This window comes from Protopterus annectens, chromosome 5.part0 (genome assembly GCF_019279795.1).
Source record: "Protopterus annectens isolate FY-2018-M chromosome 5.part0, PAN1.0, whole genome shotgun sequence".
Taxonomy (NCBI): Eukaryota; Metazoa; Chordata; order Ceratodontiformes; family Protopteridae; genus Protopterus; species Protopterus annectens.
This window is the reverse complement of record NC_056735.1, coordinates 918,022-939,535: the sequence shown is the minus strand read 5'-3', so window position 1 is coordinate 939,535 and position 21,514 is coordinate 918,022. Positions and strand designations below refer to the sequence as shown.

At 38.5% G+C, this 21,514-nt stretch overlaps 1 protein-coding gene across 1 annotated transcript in view; it reads left to right on the top strand.

The window, feature by feature from the left end:
- HERC2 (HECT and RLD domain containing E3 ubiquitin protein ligase 2) overlaps nucleotides 1-20,976 on the top strand; it is a gene marked incomplete in the record, with an annotated part of 3,551,743 nt that extends 3,530,767 nt beyond the window's left edge. The window contains 2 exon segments of the mRNA XM_044072055.1: nucleotides 4,545-4,757; nucleotides 20,045-20,976. Of these exon segments, the coding sequence (XP_043927990.1) occupies nucleotides 4,545-4,757; nucleotides 20,045-20,317 (486 nt within the window).
- Nucleotides 20,977-21,514: the final 538 nt, after the last annotated feature.

Here is a 21,514-nt window from a genome sequence, read left to right as displayed (position 1 = left end):
CCAGGGAGGTACGTCTCAGGTCATTCACACCAACATGGACAATGACAGTCATATTTGTACTTGTTGCGGAGTGACCTGAGTCCGTGGGTTATGTGGCAGATCCTGGCACCTGACAGGCAGCTGACAGTAACCTTCTCCTTGTTTAGCCTGGTGAGTGGGACACCAGTATGCCTGACTATAGCGTCACCAATGACTAGTGTGTTGGGTGCGTTGTTTTGCCTTATTGGCTGTGGTTGAGTGGCACACTGAGTCTGTGGGCTGTGTGTCATTTGGGTTGTGTTAGGGGATGGCGGTTGCTTGCGTTACTGCTTTGGAGATCTCTGTTGCTTAGACAGATTATTATTGAGAGCCTCCGCGAATGTTTTTGTGTTACGATGTGTGGATTTTGGTTTTGTAGATTTAGTGAGACTATGTGATGAGTGTGGTGTGGTGCAAATGTTTATATTCTTCTCTTGACCGTCAAGTTCAGTCTTGGTTGGAGAGAGCTTTACCTACAGTTTGGCTAGATAAGTGCATCTCTCACAGGTTGTAGTGTTGGGTGGTAGGAGGAGAGGGTTGTCTGTCTACATGAGGCAATTTCTACATTACCTCAAGATGCCCAGATTCATCAGATAGACAGGAGAGGACACTGGGTGCTGACCCTTGGACATGCCTGAATAAAAAACTATTTTCCTCTAGATAAGTGAGGAAAGTGAATACAAGAGCTGTTTTTCACTAAGCAAGTGAGAAAAGTAAGTGCAAAAACTGTTTTCCTCTAGGTAATGAAGAAGGTTGAGTGCTGTAGTAATTAGTAGCTTTAGTGCTTACAAGTTCTGAACAAGTGCTGAGCATGAATAAGCAAATTTAAGTGCTAAAACTAAGAATCTGTATCTGTACTAGACGAGTTACAGGACAGAAACAAGTGCAAATGCAGGCTTTCAAATCAGAAAGTTGAGAGAGATGGAAAAGATTGCCCAAATGGCCAATAACTACGATTTTTGGGCCAGAACCACTCCTTATGTGGTAGACAGGTTACCTAGTGCTTACCACTCCCACTGATGAGCTAGAAGGCTTCCCTCCAACACAGAAAGGCTTGGGGGGCTCAGAAGCTTACCAACAGTCCTGGATACAGCAAATCTGTGTCTGGAACACTAGTTACAGGAAAGGTAAATTAAAAAGGACTAAAAGCAGGTGCAGAAGGAGTTTATTAGGTAGAATGTGGTAAAGAGATGGGACTGGGGGAGTGTCCCAGATCAAATCTACAGTGGGGCGGACAACTGCAAAAGCCACCAAATTTAAGCCAGAAATAGGGAGGGTGGGTGAGACAAAGATATGAAAAACTGTAAGCAACAATTAACAGTACAAACTTTAAAACCAAAAAAATATATTCAGCTCTGTACATTTCCGGATAGATTGAAAAGCAGTCACTCAGAACACAGGTTCCAGCAATGAAATGCAGGCTGTTACTAACAGTTCTAATTTTATGCAAGTGATCCTTGAGTTAGATAGCACACAAGCTGTAAAAAACAGTTATACCAACTGAAGACACAACAGAAAATAGGGGGAGGTGGAGAACAGTTTCAGCAGAGATCTGAAAAACTATAAGCAACAATTAACAGTACAAACTCTAAAATCAAAAAAATATACTCAGCTCTGTATATTTCCAGATAGATTGAAAAGCAGTCTCTCAGAACACAGGTTCCAGCAATTAAATGCAGGCTGTTACTAACAGGTCTAATGTTATGCAAGTGATCCTTGAGTTAGTAACACACTTGCGCACTCGCACATTACTCTTATACAGAGCCATTGCTTCAAAAGCTTCAGCATTAGTCTGTGCTCCACTGTATTTTTAAACACCATTGTGTGTGTCTTTCGGCTTTTCCCGGTTAGGGGTCGCCACAGCGGAACTCTGGTCCGCTAATGATTGGCAGTAGAGTTTTACGTGCTGGCTTGCCAGGCCTAACGCACAACCTTCAACGAAGGAATGCCCATTCACGCATGTCGCCACACAGAAGACACTCTGAGAATCGAACGGGCAACGTCTAATTGTGAAGCGACAACGCTACCGCAGCACCACCACCGCTCATACATTTTTAAACACCATACATTATTAATTTAAGAGGCGTTTCCTTGATTTCCAGTTTTTTTTTTTTTTTTGTTTTTGGATCTTGCACATTGCTTCCACTTTTCCAGATTATGCCTTCAAACAACTCATTTACATGATTTTATTGAAATGCATGCAGCCTTTTAAATTAAAAATTAAATTGTCTTTTATTTTGCACATTTTATCAAACTGATTTCTTCCATCTCCTGCATAGTTGATTAATTGAATGTGTTTTTTTTATCATTCTTGCATATTCACGAAGTTTACTCTCTGTTTTATTTACCATACTACTTCTGGGAGATTTTCTGGTTTTGTTTAGTCTGTTTTTACTTATTGTCTTTTGACAGCTGACATTCTTATTCACACTGATGGTATCCTGCTCATAGATTAAGGGCTTGTCAGCTTTTTCACAGTTTTTGCCAGCCATAGACATGGTGTCTTTTTTCTGAGTCTTAGATTAGTGATTTAACTCTGAATTGCTGAAAGGTTCTGAAGGAAGACAGCATGTTAAATGATGGTTTGGGTCTCTGTGATGGACAATAGTAGGCAGCTTACCAGACTGATTTAACTTGATGAGCATTAGTGGTGTTTGGCTGCTCTACACCCCCCCCCCCCTCAATCCACTGAGTTGACCAAATGGCTCCCCTTCCTTAGCTCAACTAATTGATTCATTTCTGTCCCTGAATGAGATCCCTGTGTTCCATTTCTTCCTGACTGGAAGGCCTGATTATTCTGTCCATTCTGCATAGAGAGAGAGAGGGGGGCAAGAGTCAGCTAGTAGGGATTGGGGTAGTCTTCTGGAACCAGCAAACGTTTCTTGCTTCCTTGGAACTGCTAATCTTGGAACAACACTCTCAAGCTGCACAAATGCTGCTAAGCTCTGGGAAACATGTATGGCCTCCAAATGCATGCATGCTGGTCCTCAGGCTGCCCTATGCAAATACAGTTTGGCATCATGGGCTCAGGGGAGCAGCACCTTGTGCCCCCACTAACTAATGCTCAAGTGATGAATAAGAGATGCCTGTCCCCCTCATTATGGGCAAGTTAGCAAAGGATGCTCAGTTCCTCCTCTCCAGCCTGTCCTTCCAGCAGCCATGCCACTAACCAGATGTTCGTTTCCTAAGTTACAGTCAGGGCTTCATCTCTCTGCACCATGGAAACAGGGGTCAGTATAGCTGCTCCTTTTATTACATTCTACTGTCTGATGATAAAGTATTTTAACCTCTCTCATCTTTCTGACAGCTGTTCGTTGCTAGTTATTTACACCTATGTATTTTTGTTTTTGTTATATCCATGTGTTTTTTTCATCTTTTTTTTTTTTCAGGACTCATTACAGCCGGGTGACGTCTCCAGGCGTTTCTGCAGTTACCTCCTACTGCTCCTCTAGGCGTCAAATATTACCTGTTCAAATTTGCATTAATAATTCCAAAACCATGCTACATACAAGGCATCAGAATATTTTATCTTGAAGCATACATGTTGATAAATACAACTGCATTGATCTATGACCTCTGTCAGTGACTATTTGTTAGTACTGTAAGGTGATAACTTAATTTTTTAAAGGCTGAAGCCTCAACCACTGGGAGTTAAAGGTACACACTCAAAACAGTTTTTGTTTCTATTCAGTGTATTTCTGGTATTTTAACTATGACTAGTTCATGTTTCTCCATTTTAATTTATATTGCATTTTTATTTGCTTAACTATAAACACATTAATGAAACATTTCTGACATGACAAACTGTCTTTTTTTAGTAATTGTGTTAACTGATAGAAGAGTGAAGCTGCAAAACTGGTGATGAAAATGGCTTTCTGTTCTCTTTCATTGTCAGTTTCCTTATATGACACTCAGAATATTCATATAACACTATTTGTGATTTCCTGGAAGCTTTGTATTCATGTTTTGTTGCAGTTTCTAAGTTAATCTCATGTTAGAATACAGCATCTGTAAGTTGTGTTTTCTTGAAGTGTTTGTAGACCACGTGGTTGCCACCTTCTTTTGTGCATATAAATTCTGCCTCTGGTAAACAGTTAAATCCATTTGTATGCAGTCCTTAAATGTCACATTATAGCAAGCTGCAGTTTGGGCCTTCCTTTTGATACTGGCTAAATTCATCATTATGCGGACTGTTATGAACAAACATTTTTACACCTGCCATTTCATCTTTTTTTTTTTTTTTTTTTTTTTTTTACTTGTTAGTTACTGGAGAGAGGCAAATAAGGCTGCATGACCATCTTTCCATATTCTGTATTACTTTTTTAATGTTTTGTTAATGCATTGCAGTTGTATAAGCTTAATCACTGAACTCGCTGTCATTGCTGTGTTTAGCATTATTGAAACCTTTGTAGTATCCTGTTTTAACTTACTTGTACCTTAGGGGTTATCTGAAGTTGTCTTGCAATGTTGTATTACTTTGGGGAAAAAAACAGAACTAGAGCAGTTAACTGTTTTTTTTGTTGCAGGTATGTGGAAGCCCAGATATCCCTCTTCATCTTCTTAAATCTGTAGCAACATATAAAGGAATTGAGCCGACTGCAGCTCTAATTCAGTGGTTTTGGGAGGTAATGGAGTCCTTCTCAAATACAGAGAGATCCCTTTTCCTGAGATTTGTGTGGGGTAGAACCAGACTTCCTCGAACAATTGCAGATTTCAGAGGGAGGGACTTTGTTGTTCAGGTAATATTTGAATTTTGTATTACTAAGTGCTGGTAGCTGTTAATTAGTGATTATGAAAATAAATCATGTTGAATCATAATGTAGAACAATGACTTTTCACATTTATGCATTTGTAATTGAAATATAATTTGAAAACTGTTAGAGGACATAATTTAGCTCTGACAGACTAGTGACGCTGTGTTTTGGTTTCTTTATAACAATCCCCTTTAAAACCATCCAGGCCAACAACCATGTCATACCTAACCACCAATCCAAGTTTTTCCCACATTTTTATTATACCATATTTGTCTTTATGGAAATGGTGAAGGCACTAGCTTGAAGCAGACATTTCTAAAGTGTATTAGCTCTGGAAGCAGACTTCTCAATCAGAGATGATCTCTCTCTGTTTCTTCTGATCTTGAGTTGCCTCTTAGGAGAGGCTATGGATAATTTTTGGAGATGCCCACTGACCCTTGGCAGGGTACCATATGACTGAAGTTTGTGACAGTAGATAAAGAGAGTGGCCTGAGTGAAACTTTGAGTTGCAGAAAGGAAGACTGTCGTCTGTAACTACACATCTAATGCGTTCATATATCTGGCCTTCTTTGAAGCTGTGGAGCAGTGATTGATAGCGTACCACTTACTGACTCTCTAGTTTGACTGGGAGACTACAGCATTCATGTAGAGAATGATGGAGATACCTGGAGATACCTGGAGAGGCCCCTTTGGGGGGGGGGGTAATGGATGTCCTTCCTTATCACTGTTGCAGTATTCATTACATTCAGGATCCCCTGCCAAGGGTGGCCCGATGTCTAGCCAGTATACCAAAGCCTTTAAGTTGTTTTAAGGTATGCTGTACTTCACACACATTCTCCTAGTGCAGCATAGGGCATAAAGGTGACATCCTGACCTACCATCCTCCTGCCAGTCAATCCTACCTGCTCCCTCCTAGCCTTCATCAAAAGCTATCAGGGGAGTTACATAGCCTGTTCCCCAGATAAATTGGAGAAAGGGTTCTATTCAGGTATCTTTCTGGTGCCAGGGATCTGTTCTTTTCTAAACCTCCACATCAGAATCCCAAAATTCAAAATACGTTGTCTTCAGTTTCTGTTACCTCTCATTCCACTTCTCAGTTTTGTAGTAACTCTGGATTTAAAAGATGATCACATTCCAGTACTGGAAGATTTCAAATGCTTTTACATTTTTCTCTGTTGGGTTCACATTTTCACTTTTCTGCTTTACCCTTTGGCTTGTCTACAGCTCAAAGCTTGTTTACAAAATGTCTGGCTACTGTAATAGTCCATTACAGGCTTCAGGGCATTCACATTTTTCCATATTTAGGCAACTGCGTATTTTTGCAGATTCCTTTACAAGTTGTCAAGAATCTTTGGATGGAATAGAGAACCTTTATCTCAGTCTTAGATTTCAGGTGAACATAGAGAAATTATTTTTCATTCCTTCCCACAGGATGGTGTTTCTGGGATATCTCCTGGATACATCCCTTATGATGGCTTTTCTGCCTCAGAGCAAAGTAGAATTTTGTAAGGAACAATTACTGTTATCCTCCGAGTCTCTGACATCTGCCAAGAAATATCTTTTGATTCTGGGTTTCATGACTTCTACAGTTCTCATGATTCTTTTGGCCAGACTTCACATCAGGAAAATTCAGCAGTTCGTCATATCAGTTTGGACCCAACACCATCACCCACCTATCATTTCAGATTCCAGTACTGAGGTATCTAAAAATGGAGTTACTCTAATGGGTTAACCAGTTATCCCTCATCCCATGTCTCCCCTTCTCCCTTTCAGCCCCTACTCACTGTTACCACAGATGCTTCAGACTGTACTTGGGGAGCTGTTTCTATTTGGATGAAAGTTCAGTGTCTGTGTAAAAAGCAAGACAGACTGAAACATGTAAATGTCAGATAAATGATGGTTCTAATAAATGCTGTTAAATCTCTAAATCATGTTTGGGTTCCAGGCCCTTTACTAGTAATCATGGATGAAACAACATTGATGTGGTACATAAACATTGGGGGGAGGGGGAATATCCTACCCCCTTTGCTGATTATCTTTGCATAGCTCTCAATCTCAGTGTAAAAAATATGGACAAATCCAAAAATAATGGGGGAAAAGCCCCAAAAATAGGGACAATTTTTAAGTATCTCTTACAGACTTAGAAAGTTACTAGAATAAAAGGTATTCTGTTATAATGCATTTTCTGAAAGATATGAAGTATGAAACTCAAATGCAGGTCATTATTTAGTCAATTCAGTCATCACTGATTTGCCACAAAATCCAGAAAACCACAAATTAGAGCAGACCAACAATGAGGCAAAAATCTGGACAGTTGAGGGGTATGTATCTATGGTAGGCAGAGAACTAGCAACTCAGCACAATCTACCACTACATGCCAATTCTCAGAGCAGGATATTGTTTGGATCCCCTCCCTCTAAACTAGATGGTATGTCATGTAGTCAGGGCCACGTGAAAAACCTGACATTTTGTCACTTGTTTTGAGGAGGCTATGCACGTTCCTTTGTTTTCTCAAGGACTGAACCAGTTTGGTGGTGACTCATAAGGCATACTGTATTGCTGCTATGAAGGCTTTTTCTCTGTGGTACTCTGTTGTCCATTATTTTGTTAATCAGTCCAGAGAGATGAACAGATTTGGGAATCCTGTTTACATGTTCTTTACTTTCACATTGAGGGTGGTTAACTATGGCTATCATGTGCTGCTTTACAGAAGGAGCTGTTTAATGATATGCCACAGTCAGTGGTGCAGTTACCTGAAGTGCAGTTCAGGATTAAGTCATGATCACAACTGGCAGCTCTATCTTGCATGTCAGATCCCATCATTCCACTTGCACTTAGTTCAGCAGATGCCGTTGCTTGGGAAGCAGGCAATGGCTCTTTGCTGTCAAGACCAGTTGTGCCATAAAGATTTTGATGAGTGTTCCAAGCCATACTTCATTTGCCCTACTGTTCACATCAAAGGATGTGTACAAGGATGCTGGTGTAAAATTTCAGTCTCCTCCACCTTACGGTTAACCACAAAATACAAATTAGGGGAATGCCATGTTTAAGCAGTTGGTGCTGGTGGACTCCATAAGGATGAAATCCTATAAATAGCTGAATGAGGAATATAACTTTCCAAAAATGATTTCTGGAGATACCCCCAACTAAGGGAAATAGACACATGGCTGGGAAGCAAGTGTGAAGTCTGATGGGTGGGAAAGGATGACCAATCCAGGATTTTGAAAGATTGCTTCAGACATAATGACATCTATTAAACCTCAGTTCTTCTCTCAAAGGATGTAAAACTCCATGTCAGTTATGGTACCAGTATGGCTAAAAATCGTACAGCTCCCTATGTTCAAAGTGTAACAGCCAAAGCAAACTCACAGATACATAGACGCAGGTCTGAGACAGATAAAACCAAGCACTGACTGACTAATTGAAGTGGCTACCCAGCTACACCTGCCTTGTCACTCAGCGTTCAACAGAACTAGGGTCATTTATGGAACATTCCATGATGCATAATGTAGAAAGTAACGGACAAGCAGCTAAGTTTTGATTATCTAAAACTGTGTATGTATATGTATTATAAAAAGTAAAAACTCTGCCACGGCCAGCTGCCGAAGTAAAACCAAGTATTTTAATGAAATGCAGGTAATTTTTGTTTTAAGCGCTTTTCATTTGCCAAACAGGCAAACTTCATCAGAAACAAAAAAATAAATTCAAATCTGTGTTTTATAACAGCAGGTGGTCTTAGTAACCAATCAAGTTACAACGTTGCCTATGCCTTCATCTTCTTAAAGGCAAACACAATACTAGAAAGCAACTCACTTGTACTAAGTGTCACAGACAAATTAGTAACATACGGAAGTTAAAAATAAATAAATAAGCAACCTTACAATTAATAACAATACTTTAAATGAAAATGAACCCAAACATATTGTTAGATTACTATTCTTCTAAACAGATATGGCTAAAAATAACTTAAAAACACACAATTGATCACTGACTTAATGTGGGTAAACAATATATAAACAAGAAGTGAAAATGCTTGCGCATTACTACTTCATCTCTGCAAAATTTTCAGTTTGAAAATACTACTGACAGAACAGGTTTCTTTCAAACCTGGATAATTATAGGCGTTCAACTTAACCTGCCAAACTAAATCAAGTTCTTCCAATTGCAGAGGTGTAGGGCCACCTCTTATGCCATGCATAACTTGGTCTATGGCCATAAACTTGAATTTGTGTTCTCTATTAGTGTAAATGTGCTTGGCTAGGGCATTGTCTATTTTGCCCTTGCCTATAGCATATTAGTGTTCGTATATTCTTTCACGGAGCCTACACTCCGTTTTGCCAATGTAAAACGCAGGGCAAAATTGGCACCTAGCCAAGTACACAACTAATCTAGAATTACAATTAAACTTCGCTTTAAGTTTATATTGTGTACCATTGATGGTAAAACAATTGGTTACCTCTACAAACTTGCAATAATTACAGTTTTGACATTTATTCATCCTTGTAGTTCGAGGCGTAATAGAACAATGTTGTTCTAATAATTTCTTTAAATTCTTGCCTTTTCTAAAGATTACTCATTTTGTTGTAAATGTTTGGGTTAGTTTTAAAAAGTTCCCAGTTTTTCTGAAGGATACTAATACAGGAGTAACTATGTGAAGTATATGTAGTAATAAAACTTAACCCAACATCTTTGATGACCACAGAATCCTGGCTTATACTATTCTCCATAGTCACTGAATTTATTACACCAACCTGTTCGGATATTTTACTCTTAACTCCTAGGATTGGTGTATATGTATGGTTAAATCTCTTGGTTCTAACTTCATGTATTAAGTTATCCAAGAGAGTTTCAGGGTAACCACGATGCACAAACATATTTTTCAAAAAGTAACATTCGTCTATAAAGTCTTCATCCTGGCTAAACATGCGTGAGGCCCTCACTAATTGGCCTTTAATGACCGACCGTTTTTGATGAAAAGGGTGACAGCTAGAAAAATGTAGGAATGTATTGGAATATGTACTTTTCCTGTGTATCTTTGCTACAAAACAACTCATGTCACGATTTTTGGCTAGCCAGATGTCTAAATAGGCTATTGCCTCCATGTCAAATGTAGATGTAAATTGCAGGAATTGTGTTGTCCAATTAAAGTATTCTAGCACATTCCTACAAACGCCCTCATCACCTTTTAATAAAATAAAAATGTAGTTGAGGTAACGTGTATAGTAGCCAAAGAGTCTCCCAGTCATTATTAAGCACAAATTCTGATTCCCAATGGGCCATAACTAGGTTCTCTATACTGGCTCCACAAGGGGAACCCATAGCAACCCCCACTTTTTGTAAGTAGAAGTCATTCCCAAACATAAAAAAGTTGTTAGATAATATAAGGTCAAGTAATTCAGTGACCAGGGAGATTTCGGCTACTGAAGCTCTGTTTTTCTTAAGCATTGTACCCATTCGATACCTAGATCGTGTGGAATGCAGGTATAAAGGGGTCTCACATCTACAGTGAGAAAGTTGTACTCTTCATTAAATTGTAAAGCATCAATTTTTCTCAAAAAGAACCTTGAATCTTTATAAATTTGGTCCTCAAATGCCAAGTATTTCTGGAGTATGGCATCTACCACCTTGGCACAAGAGTAAGTTGGTGAACCACGACCATCAACTAATGGTCTCATATGTGGAGTTACCATATTTTTGTGGATCTTGGGGATTCCAAATAGGTAGGGATATGTAGGATATGCTGTTGACATGTAATTATAGATGTTCTGTTCTAACCTACCTTTTATGTACATGTCTTCAATACAGTTTTTAATCAAACTGTATGCTTTATTGACCTCTGAATGTGAGCTCAATACATAAGCGTTCTTGTTTAATAAGGTCTCCATACGCTCCTGGTAATCACTATTATCAAAGACCACTAAGCCACCACCCTTATCGGGTTTACACAAGCGAATATCTTGTGGCCTAATGTACTCCAGGTGTTCTTGTTCTTCCCTACTTGTGTTGTAAGAAACCTTGTTTTTAAACCCATTTTTCATGGCATGTCTAATGTCTAATTCACAAAGTTGCTCAAAAGTTTGTAACACTGGGTGCAATGGGGGATTAAACATGCTAGGTATATAGAATTTGTCAATATTTGAGGCATTCGTAACATCTCCCATCATTAAATTAAAATTTAACTTCCTCATATAGATTTTAATATCGAAAATAGTTTTAACCAAGTCCAAAGGTTGTGAAGGAACATAAGTATGTCCTTTAGCTAAGAAGTCCACAATGTCTGAAGTTATCACTACAGAGGAAAAATTATAAAGTTTAAAATCCTCTGTCTTGTTGGTGATGATAACTGGGCCAGCTGAGGCTAAACCTTCGCCAAGATTTTGTTGTTCATGGTCATACATGACCAAAGTTGACTCCAGAAAGGTAGTTCCTAGACCATTGTATGTAACTGGACTGCTTAGACCTTCGACTTGGTAAGAAAAACCTGACCTAGTTAGGTCTTGTGTTTGTTGAACTTCTGCTTGATTTTGTTCAATTGGGAGTTTTTCCATTGTTTGGTCCTGGCCCCAGTATAGTTGCCTTGCCGAAAATTTTGATTCTGGTTGCTTTGATCGTGGTTATTTTGTCCCTGAGGGCCATTCTGTAATCTCTCGCTCCCCCGAACCTCAACAGGAACAGCAGTATTGGTATTGACACTAATATCGTTAGGGATGTTTAAGTGAGTGTCCAAAGTGTTGTCCACACTAAGGCAAGACCTTTGGTTCAACTCGTGACTGTTACTGTTGTTATTGGGATTCATACGAGTATTCACGAGTGATTGACCTGTTGATAGTGCCTGTATTTCCAAACTTGAGAAAAAGAAGGAACTGGGTAAGCTATACCCTGATTGTAAACTTTATAGCCTCATTCAAGTTTTTTAATTTTGTTAGCCTTAAGTTTCAACATGTACTGGTCGATACTTGAAAAAACACGACTATAATTGTATTTGTATCAGAGGAACTCAATGTCCAATTTAATGCTGCTGTCTAGTTCGGCCACTATTTTGGATAAGTTATCAACCCATATACTGTAGTGTTTGACCATGAGCTCTAATAACTCAAAGCCCTGACGATCAAACAAGCTGATTAAATCCTTGTGAAACACTGAATTAGCATCAAGGCCGGTAGGGTATTGATGGAGATGTAAACCTTTCGGTACCACCTTCCATGATAAACATTCACGGAAGTAAGAGATTTCTAATTGCAGTTTCCTCAGTTTAATTAAGTGACTGTCAAAAGTTTTCAATTTTGTCACTATATTAGAAGTAATAGTAACATTACCTTGGTCTGTCAATTGACCTTCATCGCTAGTGTGTGGTGTTCCAGAAAACAAAAACCCATCTGCCAGCCAAGATGATAATGACTGTAATCCACAACTGTTGTCGGCCCCGTTTTGCGCTGTTGCTCCTGGTTGACATAGTATTTGGGTTTGTACATTGTTGAGCCCTCTGGTATTCATAAGCACTGGCTGGCCGTTAGGTGCCAAGCTAGAAGCCGGTGCTTCCGTTGCTACTCTGTTAGCTTAACGGTACCTTGTCCGCATCTTCTTCAAACTGCCTCGATTGTACCGGTGTTCCGTTAATTGCACCTTCTTCAAGCTGCCTCAATTGTGTCGATGTTCCATTGGTTACTGTTACCGCATTAGTAACTGATGTTGCCTCCAAACTGCCGCTGCTGACTGGAGACCAGTGTGGCCGGCTTAGACCAGGGGGAATGGTATCCAATCACGAATTTCACGTTGATTCATGTCGAGCCGGTCAAGTCTAGTGAAGATAGATTTAGTCTTGTTGAATAAAGATTCTAGAGAGTTGTTACTAGGTACCGGACAGTTGTTTGAGTCAGTACCGACAGTTTCACCATTAGAATTAATTCTTAATAATTCTGGTGTTTCGCCTGAAGTGAATAAACTTTGACTAGCAGCCGAGCCAGATGCCATAACAAACTGGTAAACGAATAAGCCGACAAACTAGAAAAAGTAAAAATGCTGCCAAGGCCAGCTGTCGAAGTAAAACCAAGTATTTTAATGAAATACAGGTAATTTTTGTTTTAAGAATTGTTTTATGCATTATAAGACTACGCTGCCCCCACAGAAAAAAGTCACAATTTCACGTTTTAATCCTGATGCTGTCTGGCTTGCCTCCACCTTCCAACTTCCCAAAAGAGAAAAAAATTGTATTCTGTACTTTTTACTGTTAACAAGTGAGTTCAGCTGCACCATGAAACAAATATTTGTCCTTTGCAGCCTTAATCTCAATATTTTTTCCACATTTTGTTTTTCACATCTGCTTCATTTTAGAGTAACAGTTGCATGTTTTATGCAATTTTGTATATTTCACAACTTTGTTTCAGTCTTGTTTAAAAAAGGTGCAGATTTATATTCAGTTGTAGCAGTACTTTTCAAGAATCATCTACCTCCTTGTATTGGTTTTAAAAAGTTAACCTTTCTTCCTTTTGAATCTGCTACTAAAACAGATTGAAAGTACCTGTCTTGGAAGACTGTATTACCTGGCAGCTTGTTTACTTTATTAGCAGCTTAAACCCTTCCTGTGTGGTCACAAGAATACCATGTTGCTACCCTCCTTCCAATTGCATTGTGATAGACATTCCCTGGCAGATTTTGAGTGATGCATTTGTTTTTTGTACTCTGTTTTTGAACGGCACACATGGTGTCTGGAGAGGAAACTGTCTTGCACATTATTGTGGGTGAAGGGGTGGGGCTAGTAACCTGGGAAAGTTTTGGATCCCGAGCTGTATGAAAGCCTGTGGTTTCAGAGCCGTTGTTATTTATGTAACTTTCGTACACTTATTAGCAGTAGGGGTGCCAGATTTTCATTGCTCTTGATTTGCAGGAGAGAGTTCACTGATGCGAACTGGGAGGACTAGCAGGCAGGAGGTGACAATTATATTTATATACCCGATGTGTGGCATATCTGTTTCCAAATGTGGGAACCTCTTGAAAATGCCAAATGAAGGATTATTTAGTTAGGGAGTTGTGAAAGGCTAGGTCAGCTATAATATATATATATATATATATATATATATATATATATATATATACACACACACACACACACACACACACACACATATGTCTATGTGTGTGTGTGTGTGTATGTATGTATGTATATATATATATATATATATATATATATATATATATATATATATGAGTTTCTGTTGGACATTAGAGATTTAGGAAGCAGCTGGAGACTGAGATACTGGTTGCAAATTTTTGAGACTGTTCTAAGGAAGTGGAGAGGTTAATTCTATACTTTAGGCTTCATAAAGTGGTCTAACGCTCTGATCTTTTCTTCTTGGGTCTAAGGTGCAAAAGTAGTTGTCAGAATCTGCACTTGTATGTGTTAAGGCAGTTATTAAAAGATGGAAGGCCAGGAACCATCAAGTGAAGATCTTCATATTATGCTGTGGACAGTCTATGCAGTTAAATTTTTCATAAATGTGATTGAGAAGAGAGGCTGTGTGGGGTCTAAATAGCCTTGCATGGATCATTGGTATCAGATATAACCAGTGCAGGTTTTTGCTTACTTAGAGGGGCATGTGTTAACAGGCATTTTTGAGAGGACTCCTCTCTCTGAAAGGGTATGGATTGAGAAAATATGATTTGGCTAACTGTGAGATTGGCTGGTCAGTCCTCCAACCCATAAATGTTTTTAGATGGGTATTGCACTTGGAGCTGTTAGGTTATTTAACTGTTTTGTACTGTAGTTTGTGACATTTTTTTGTTTACTGTGTGCAATTTTCAAAATGCTAGTTGTTAATGACATGGACTTAGGTGTGTGTAATTGAATGTGTTAAATTTGTGATGTTAGTGATTACCAAACATCGGGTGCGTTTGGCATAATGGCTAAGGGGTTCCCCTTATAGACACGAAGTGCAAGGCTTGATTCTGACCTCAGGTTATTGGCTAGGCGTAGAATGGCCCTTTAGGGCAGTTAGCCCTAGTATTCTCCTATGAACCATTTAAAGCTTGTACTTTGGTACATGCATGTAGTATGTTCTTTGCATCTTTCTTGAATCATTGCATACTTTGAGTAAATGAGGACAAAACTTTCACAAAGCCCAACATATTCTGCATTTTTCAGAAGGATTCTGAATGTTAAATTTTCTGTATAGGATTCTCTTCTTGCATATAAGCTGAAATGTGTTCTGGAACTCTTGTCTTTCACCAATTGTCCTGTGAAATGAAGCATATTTCTTGGAAATCTTTATCGCCGATAGTTATCGCATTAGCTTGTAGAATTCCCAGTTTTTAAGTTGTATGATATGATCATTTTTATGACTTTTCACAAGGAAGAGGTGTTTGTACTGTCACCATATTCCTACCCCTCAGAATTTATTTTAAATTAAGAACTTTGCCCATCCTTAAAATTTCATGAAAGAACTAGCAAAAGTGAAGTCATGTTGAACAGTTTTAACATCAGATGAATTCTAGGACATTTTGTAGCAAAGGCGGCCATTGTAAGATAAAATCTGATACCTCTGTCTTGTGCACAGGGAGGTCTGGCAGACTGGTAGCCAATACATACCTTTTATGAATGTTTTATATGAGTGTTCTGCTACAGGAAAAAATGGTAGACTTTCAGGTACCACTTAACCTCGTTCTAGTACAGGGTGGTGACTTAGGAAAGTGTTTCACTTTTTTGTGCTGAAAATCTGCACATTGGCTACTAGTTCCACCCCTCACACATTCACAAAACATTATAACAGCTGTACAGCCAGGTTAGGTGTAAGGCAGGCTTAGTCAGGACAGTCCTGCACAGATTGCTGTCCTAATCTGTCTGCCTTTCTCGCATTATCCTACTGCTTGGTACTTTTTCATGATAATTAAGGACCTTTTTGCTGAGATTGCACCTAAGCTGGTCTGTTAGATAGATGATGCAATCTAGTTCTTTGTAGGCATCCCAAAAATCAGGGTCGCAGTCCTCCAACTTTCTCCCAGAAGGATTCTTGAGAGGTAGCACTTACATCCATTGATGCTGCTCAACCCTTCAGGAACTCTGTAGAAGTAAAAATTAAAAAAAAAAAGCCACTGGGTCCTTCCCTTAGAAACCCACATGATGACAAATGCTGAGGTTCTGTAACTGGGTAGTGGATGAGGACATGATCCAGGATTTGAAGCAACAATGGTAGCTACCCTCCCACCCATAGGTTTTACTATTTTCGAGTGAAAGATTTTCTTAGCAAGGCACTAACAGTTAGAGCTGAGGGTAAAATAGTGTAATCCTTTGCAAAGCTTGGGGGTTTGCTTTTAGAAAGGTTTGTTTTCTAAAACACATCAGGCTGTGTTAAAATGTATTACCGACTCAGTGAAATTACATAGGCTATGTTGGAATCCATTCCAGACTCCATGATGTCAGTTTGGGACAAGAAGGAGAAGATATAAGATTTTAAGTTAAATGCTGACACAACAAGGTGGCCCTGTTGGCAGTTGCATGGTCTACAAATTCGTACTTATGTTGACATTTCACAAGGCAGCATATTCACATATTTTTTTTTTTTGACCACTCACTTAAGGATGATGAACCTGGGGTGTCAGACAGCAGCTGGTGGTATCACTTGCCACAGCAAGCAGACTGACAGCATATTTCTGAGGAATGTGGCATGATCCACAGCTGTTTGGATTGCTAGGCTAATTGTAGATTTTTGGACAAGTAAAAGTCCTGATGTCCTGGCATAGTCTTGAGTATGTGTGCCAAGCAATGAAGCACAAATCCTATTTTCTGGGAGCAGTTATCCTATTGACCAAAAAAGCCATAATCAAAAATGAAAGAGGCAGGACCATATATTTTAGGGGACATTATTTTTGTTCAGAGTATATGTAAATATAGAGTTTGTTATTAATAAGCTTGAAGAAACATCATTGACTTTTTAAATAGAAACTCCAGATAGATCTCTGGCACCAGATGTCTTTTTGGTATTTTAATGGCCATTGGAATTGTTACCCTACCCGTTTTCTTGCTGAGCATGTTTGTTTCTCCCATCTCACTGGGACCATAGGTCACTCCTTCCCCTTAGTATAAGAGAAGGTTTTTGAAATACCTGCTTATATAGAGTTGAATGAGTGAGCTCACAGTTCAGAGATAAGTACTAGGCTAGCTGCCCTTGTGGGCCATTTTAAGCCTAGCCTGTTCCCCTTTCAAAGGTGAGAATCAAACCCTGTACTTTGTGTTTGTGAGATGAACATCTTAACCATTATACTAACCCCTTTTGACTACATTATGATTTTGAAGAGTTGTAAAAGAAGTTTTTTTTTTAGTGAAAATGTGTTCTTGAAATGGTATACTGTTATTGTAATGTATTTTTCTGATGTTTTTAAGAGTAAAAAATAGCATTTGGTGTTTATTCACATTGTTCCAAGAAAATAAAATAGATTAATACTGTATATAATTTATTTAGTTGTTATTTGATAACTGTGTAAGTAAAAAATGTGATAGTTGACAATGAGATGTACTCTGAAGAAGTCCTTGATTTGTATAACAGATGAAACCAGTTGGTACTGCTTGTTTTTAAAGTTGAATAATAAAGCTGATTTTAAGTTAGATCTCCACCACATTTTTTCTTCTAGGTTCTTTGCCATTTTTGTTGTTTTCATGGTTCTATGGTTAACAGTTAAATTTGTTGTTTTATTTAAAACTTGGTAGGTGGGCTGGTCCCGAAACCTTTTTCAACTTGTACACAAAAATACTGAAACAAAAGCAAACCTCATGAATAATCAAGAAGTACACAACACATAAGAACAGATGCAAACTCTGATGTTTTTGAAAGGTTCTTGGAACAGAGCTTTACTTGCTGCAGCCTTCCTATCAGAACATACCTCTGTGTAGCCCTCAGACAGATGAACTAGCTGAACTTCCCCAGTCTCTTCAAGCTCAAATTAAAAATAGCACAAAACATTTTCCACAGTCCACAAGCCTGTCCCTGTCTCAGCAGTCTGTTTCACTGGTGTATACCTTCTCATACTCTCCATTCATCTGAAAAATGACTAGCAAATGTGACACTCTCACCCAATTTTCCCAAGTGGCAAAACAGTGGAACTTCCTCTACCTGATAAATGCACCAAAATCCTTCAAACAGGTCGCAAAGTCATTGCTTCTTGACACATGTCAGTGTCACTACTGCAAACCACCTGTCAAGTTCCTCTTTCTCCTTCCACCTCTCCGCACACCACAGTAGCACACTGCTATCAACTGCTGCACATCTATTGTGCAAGCTCAGGTCTTCTAACCAAACCATCATCAGCTTGCCCCCCTGTTAAATCACTGATCATCAGATTACTTCCCTAATGTATCGCTGATCATCAGAATGCTCCCCTGATATATTGCTGACCATCAGAATGCAACCCTGAATATATCGCTGACCATCAGAATGCTCCCCTGATATATCGCTGACCATCAGAATGCTCCCCTGATATATCGCTGACCATCAGAATGCTCCCCTGATCATCAGATTACTCCCCTAATGTATCGCTGGCCATCAGAATGCTTCCCTGATAAATCACTGATCACCAGATTACTCCCCTAATGTATCACTGACCATGAAAATGCTCCCCTGATGTATTGCTGCCCATCAGAATGCTCCCCTGATGCATCACTGACCTCAAGGTGCTCATCTACTACTTATTCCAAACACTTATCTCTCTGGCCACCACATACCTCCCTGCCTCTATTCTGCTATAAATTCCTTATAAACAGATTGCACACAGAACTTCATGTCTATTGCCTTTCACGTGAATAATCTTCTGTCCTTATCCAAGACACTTCTTTGCACTACACAATAGTAGTACTCTCTCTGCATTCTTTCACACTTGTATCAGCCCATCCTGGGCACCCAGTTGTCATTACCCCCCTCTCAACTTGATTACCTGACTATGTCCAATACTGTCTTTGTGTAAAAATTTCCTTTAAACTATGTGTATTGCACAGTGAAGCCACCAGTCTTTTGTATTAATTTTGAATAAACAATTTATTTTCATGCATGTGTACTGGAGTGCTACCTCCAAAACTTTGTATGTATATATTTTTTTTATAAAACATTCACATTAATGTGTGTGTGTTGCATTGCAATTAACTTGTGGTTGAACTCTTGATATGTCTCTGTTATGATCTTATAAATGCTTTTGCTTTAATGGATGTTTTGTACATTGTCGTAATAAGTTTGTATATGTACATGGAACTATTCCCCCATCCCATTACTGATAAGAAATTATAATTCCCAGTTGGATTTATCCAGTAAACAAATGTAAATAAGTTAATTAATAATGCTTATTATAGAGCCTTACTTATAAAGAAATTTTGCAGAGATGCATTTAATAGCAAGACCAAAATTGTTTACAGTGTATACATAAAGTCCATTTTGAATTTCAATATTTCAAAAAACAAGCAGGACAGCATTTAGGGTATCAAGCAGGGAAAGACAATCCTGCTAGAGGTTACATGTTAGAATCCATGGTGACACTCTAACTAGATGTAGTATGATGCTAATAGCAAATAGTGATGTTTGCCATTGTCCCTAAAGCCCTTGCACTTAGTATGATTGTGTAAGTGGAGGAGGCCTTTTTGAACTCTGTAAGAGAAAGTCCCTTTATTTAGACGGGAGTATGATGTGTGGCCTAGTTGGGAGAAAGCACACTCTCCATTATCTGTTGTATGTGGAAGTCTATTAAATGTGATGGCTTTCTCCTTGGCATTTCCATCTTAATGGTATGCAATGACCCCTTTTTAGTATTTTGTGAATGAGTGCTTAGGAGATAATTAACCTTTTGGTGACTGGAAGCTTTTTTAGGTGTTAAAGGGAGGTTACAGTAGCGAGATCTGCTGTTGGCAATGACAGATTTTATTTTCTGTTATCTGAAGGTTTGGGAATTTAGTGCTGAGTGAAAGGTAATCAAAGGAATAGTGTACTCCAGTTTAGTATGAGGAACATTTTTGGCAAAGGGAAAGCAGACTGAAAGGGAAGAGTAAATGACAGTTTATGCAATAGAGTTTAAGTTGAGAGAGTACTTGGTTGTCTTCTTTATATATGATTTGAAAACATTAGGAAGGGATCAAGGTTAAATCCTAATATGTTTTTGAGGTATACAATATAACACAGATGTAGACAATACCCAATACTTTTTTTTAAGTTATGCAGTACAACACAGTAGTAAGACAATATGTTTTTGAGATGTACAGTATAACACAATCGTAGACAATAACTAATGTGTTCTTTTATGTGCAGGTTCTGGATAAATACAACCCACCTGATCACTTTCTTCCAGAGTCCTATACCTGTTTCTTCTTGCTTAAGTTGCCCAGATATTCCTGTAAACAAGTACTTGAGGAGAAGCTCAAGTATGCTATTCATTTTTGCAAATCAATTGACACAGATGACTATGCACGGATTGCACTGACAGGGGAACCAGCTGCCGATGACAGTAGTGAGGACTCAGAAAATGAAGATGCAGACTCGTTTGCCTCTGACTCAACACAAGATTATCTTACAGGACACTAAAGATGAACTTTAACATGTTACCTCTCTGTAACTACTGTTTCAAAGGCAAATATGACTGAAGGATAGATCACACTTAATGTGATTCTTGCATTTTTGTGAGATATTTATTAATTGCAATATTATTGCTGTTGGATGTATTATATTCTAATTAGACAGTGCCACGATGCTGAGTTGTAGGCTTACTTCAGAGAAAGCTGTAGTCTCTCCTCAAGCTGCAGTTAGAATACTTATTTACCAAGCTGTTGTAAATGTTACTGTAAGCCATGCATCCAAAGTTAAAGCAGTGTACTTTCACAAAATGGGTGCAGTAGGAAAAAATATTTATATATTTTTGACAAGTACTGTGTTCTGTGCATTTGGGTTGTATATTTGAATTAATGCGCAATAACTGAATAATGGCATATTTCAGTTAACTTTCTTAGCAGTGGTTGTTTAAGAAGCAATTTCAACTCTGAGGTCATCAGTATTCCTGTCAGAAACACCTCTGTTGTGGATAGCAGCCTGGTTGTTTTCTTCCTGTGGAATTTTTACCTTTTCATTTTATGTGGAAAATGCATCTTGGTTTATGGACATTTTTTAATACTAAGTGTATATAATTTATTTGTGCCATGTACACACAAGTTGCATCACCATGTGAATAAACAATAAGCTATAATGTACAACTGGATATTTTTATTTATTTTTTGTTTCATTGAAACAAGTTCTGTTTTAGAGAAGGTTCCGCATCTTATGCCTGCATCTATATGTAAATGCTTGCATTTGTCAAATAAGTTTAAAAGGGGCTTTTTTCTTCAGTGTGTTATCTCAATATTGCTGGATGATTGGATGCTTCTAGGTCCTAAGAAAACAGGCTTATAGATTTTTGTAAGTAGGCCATCAGTCCAATTATACCATTATTGAGTGGAGCAAAAATCGAGCTGTAAGCTGGATGGACAAATTTTTCTGAGGTTCAGAAACCATGGGGTTGATTATATTAAGTTAATGGTTGCTGATGGCGAAGCCCAGGCAATGTTGTACTATGCCTATCACCAAATTTTCTGTAGCGTAATTTAAAAAGCTTGAGTGGAGATGTCACTCTTGAAGTATATGAGCACAGCTCTCTATTCCAGGGAGTGGGAGAGAAACAACAATAATGTAAACATCATTCCCACTTCACCTGCTTAAACTGAAAAAAATAGACTGCTGCAGCATTTATAT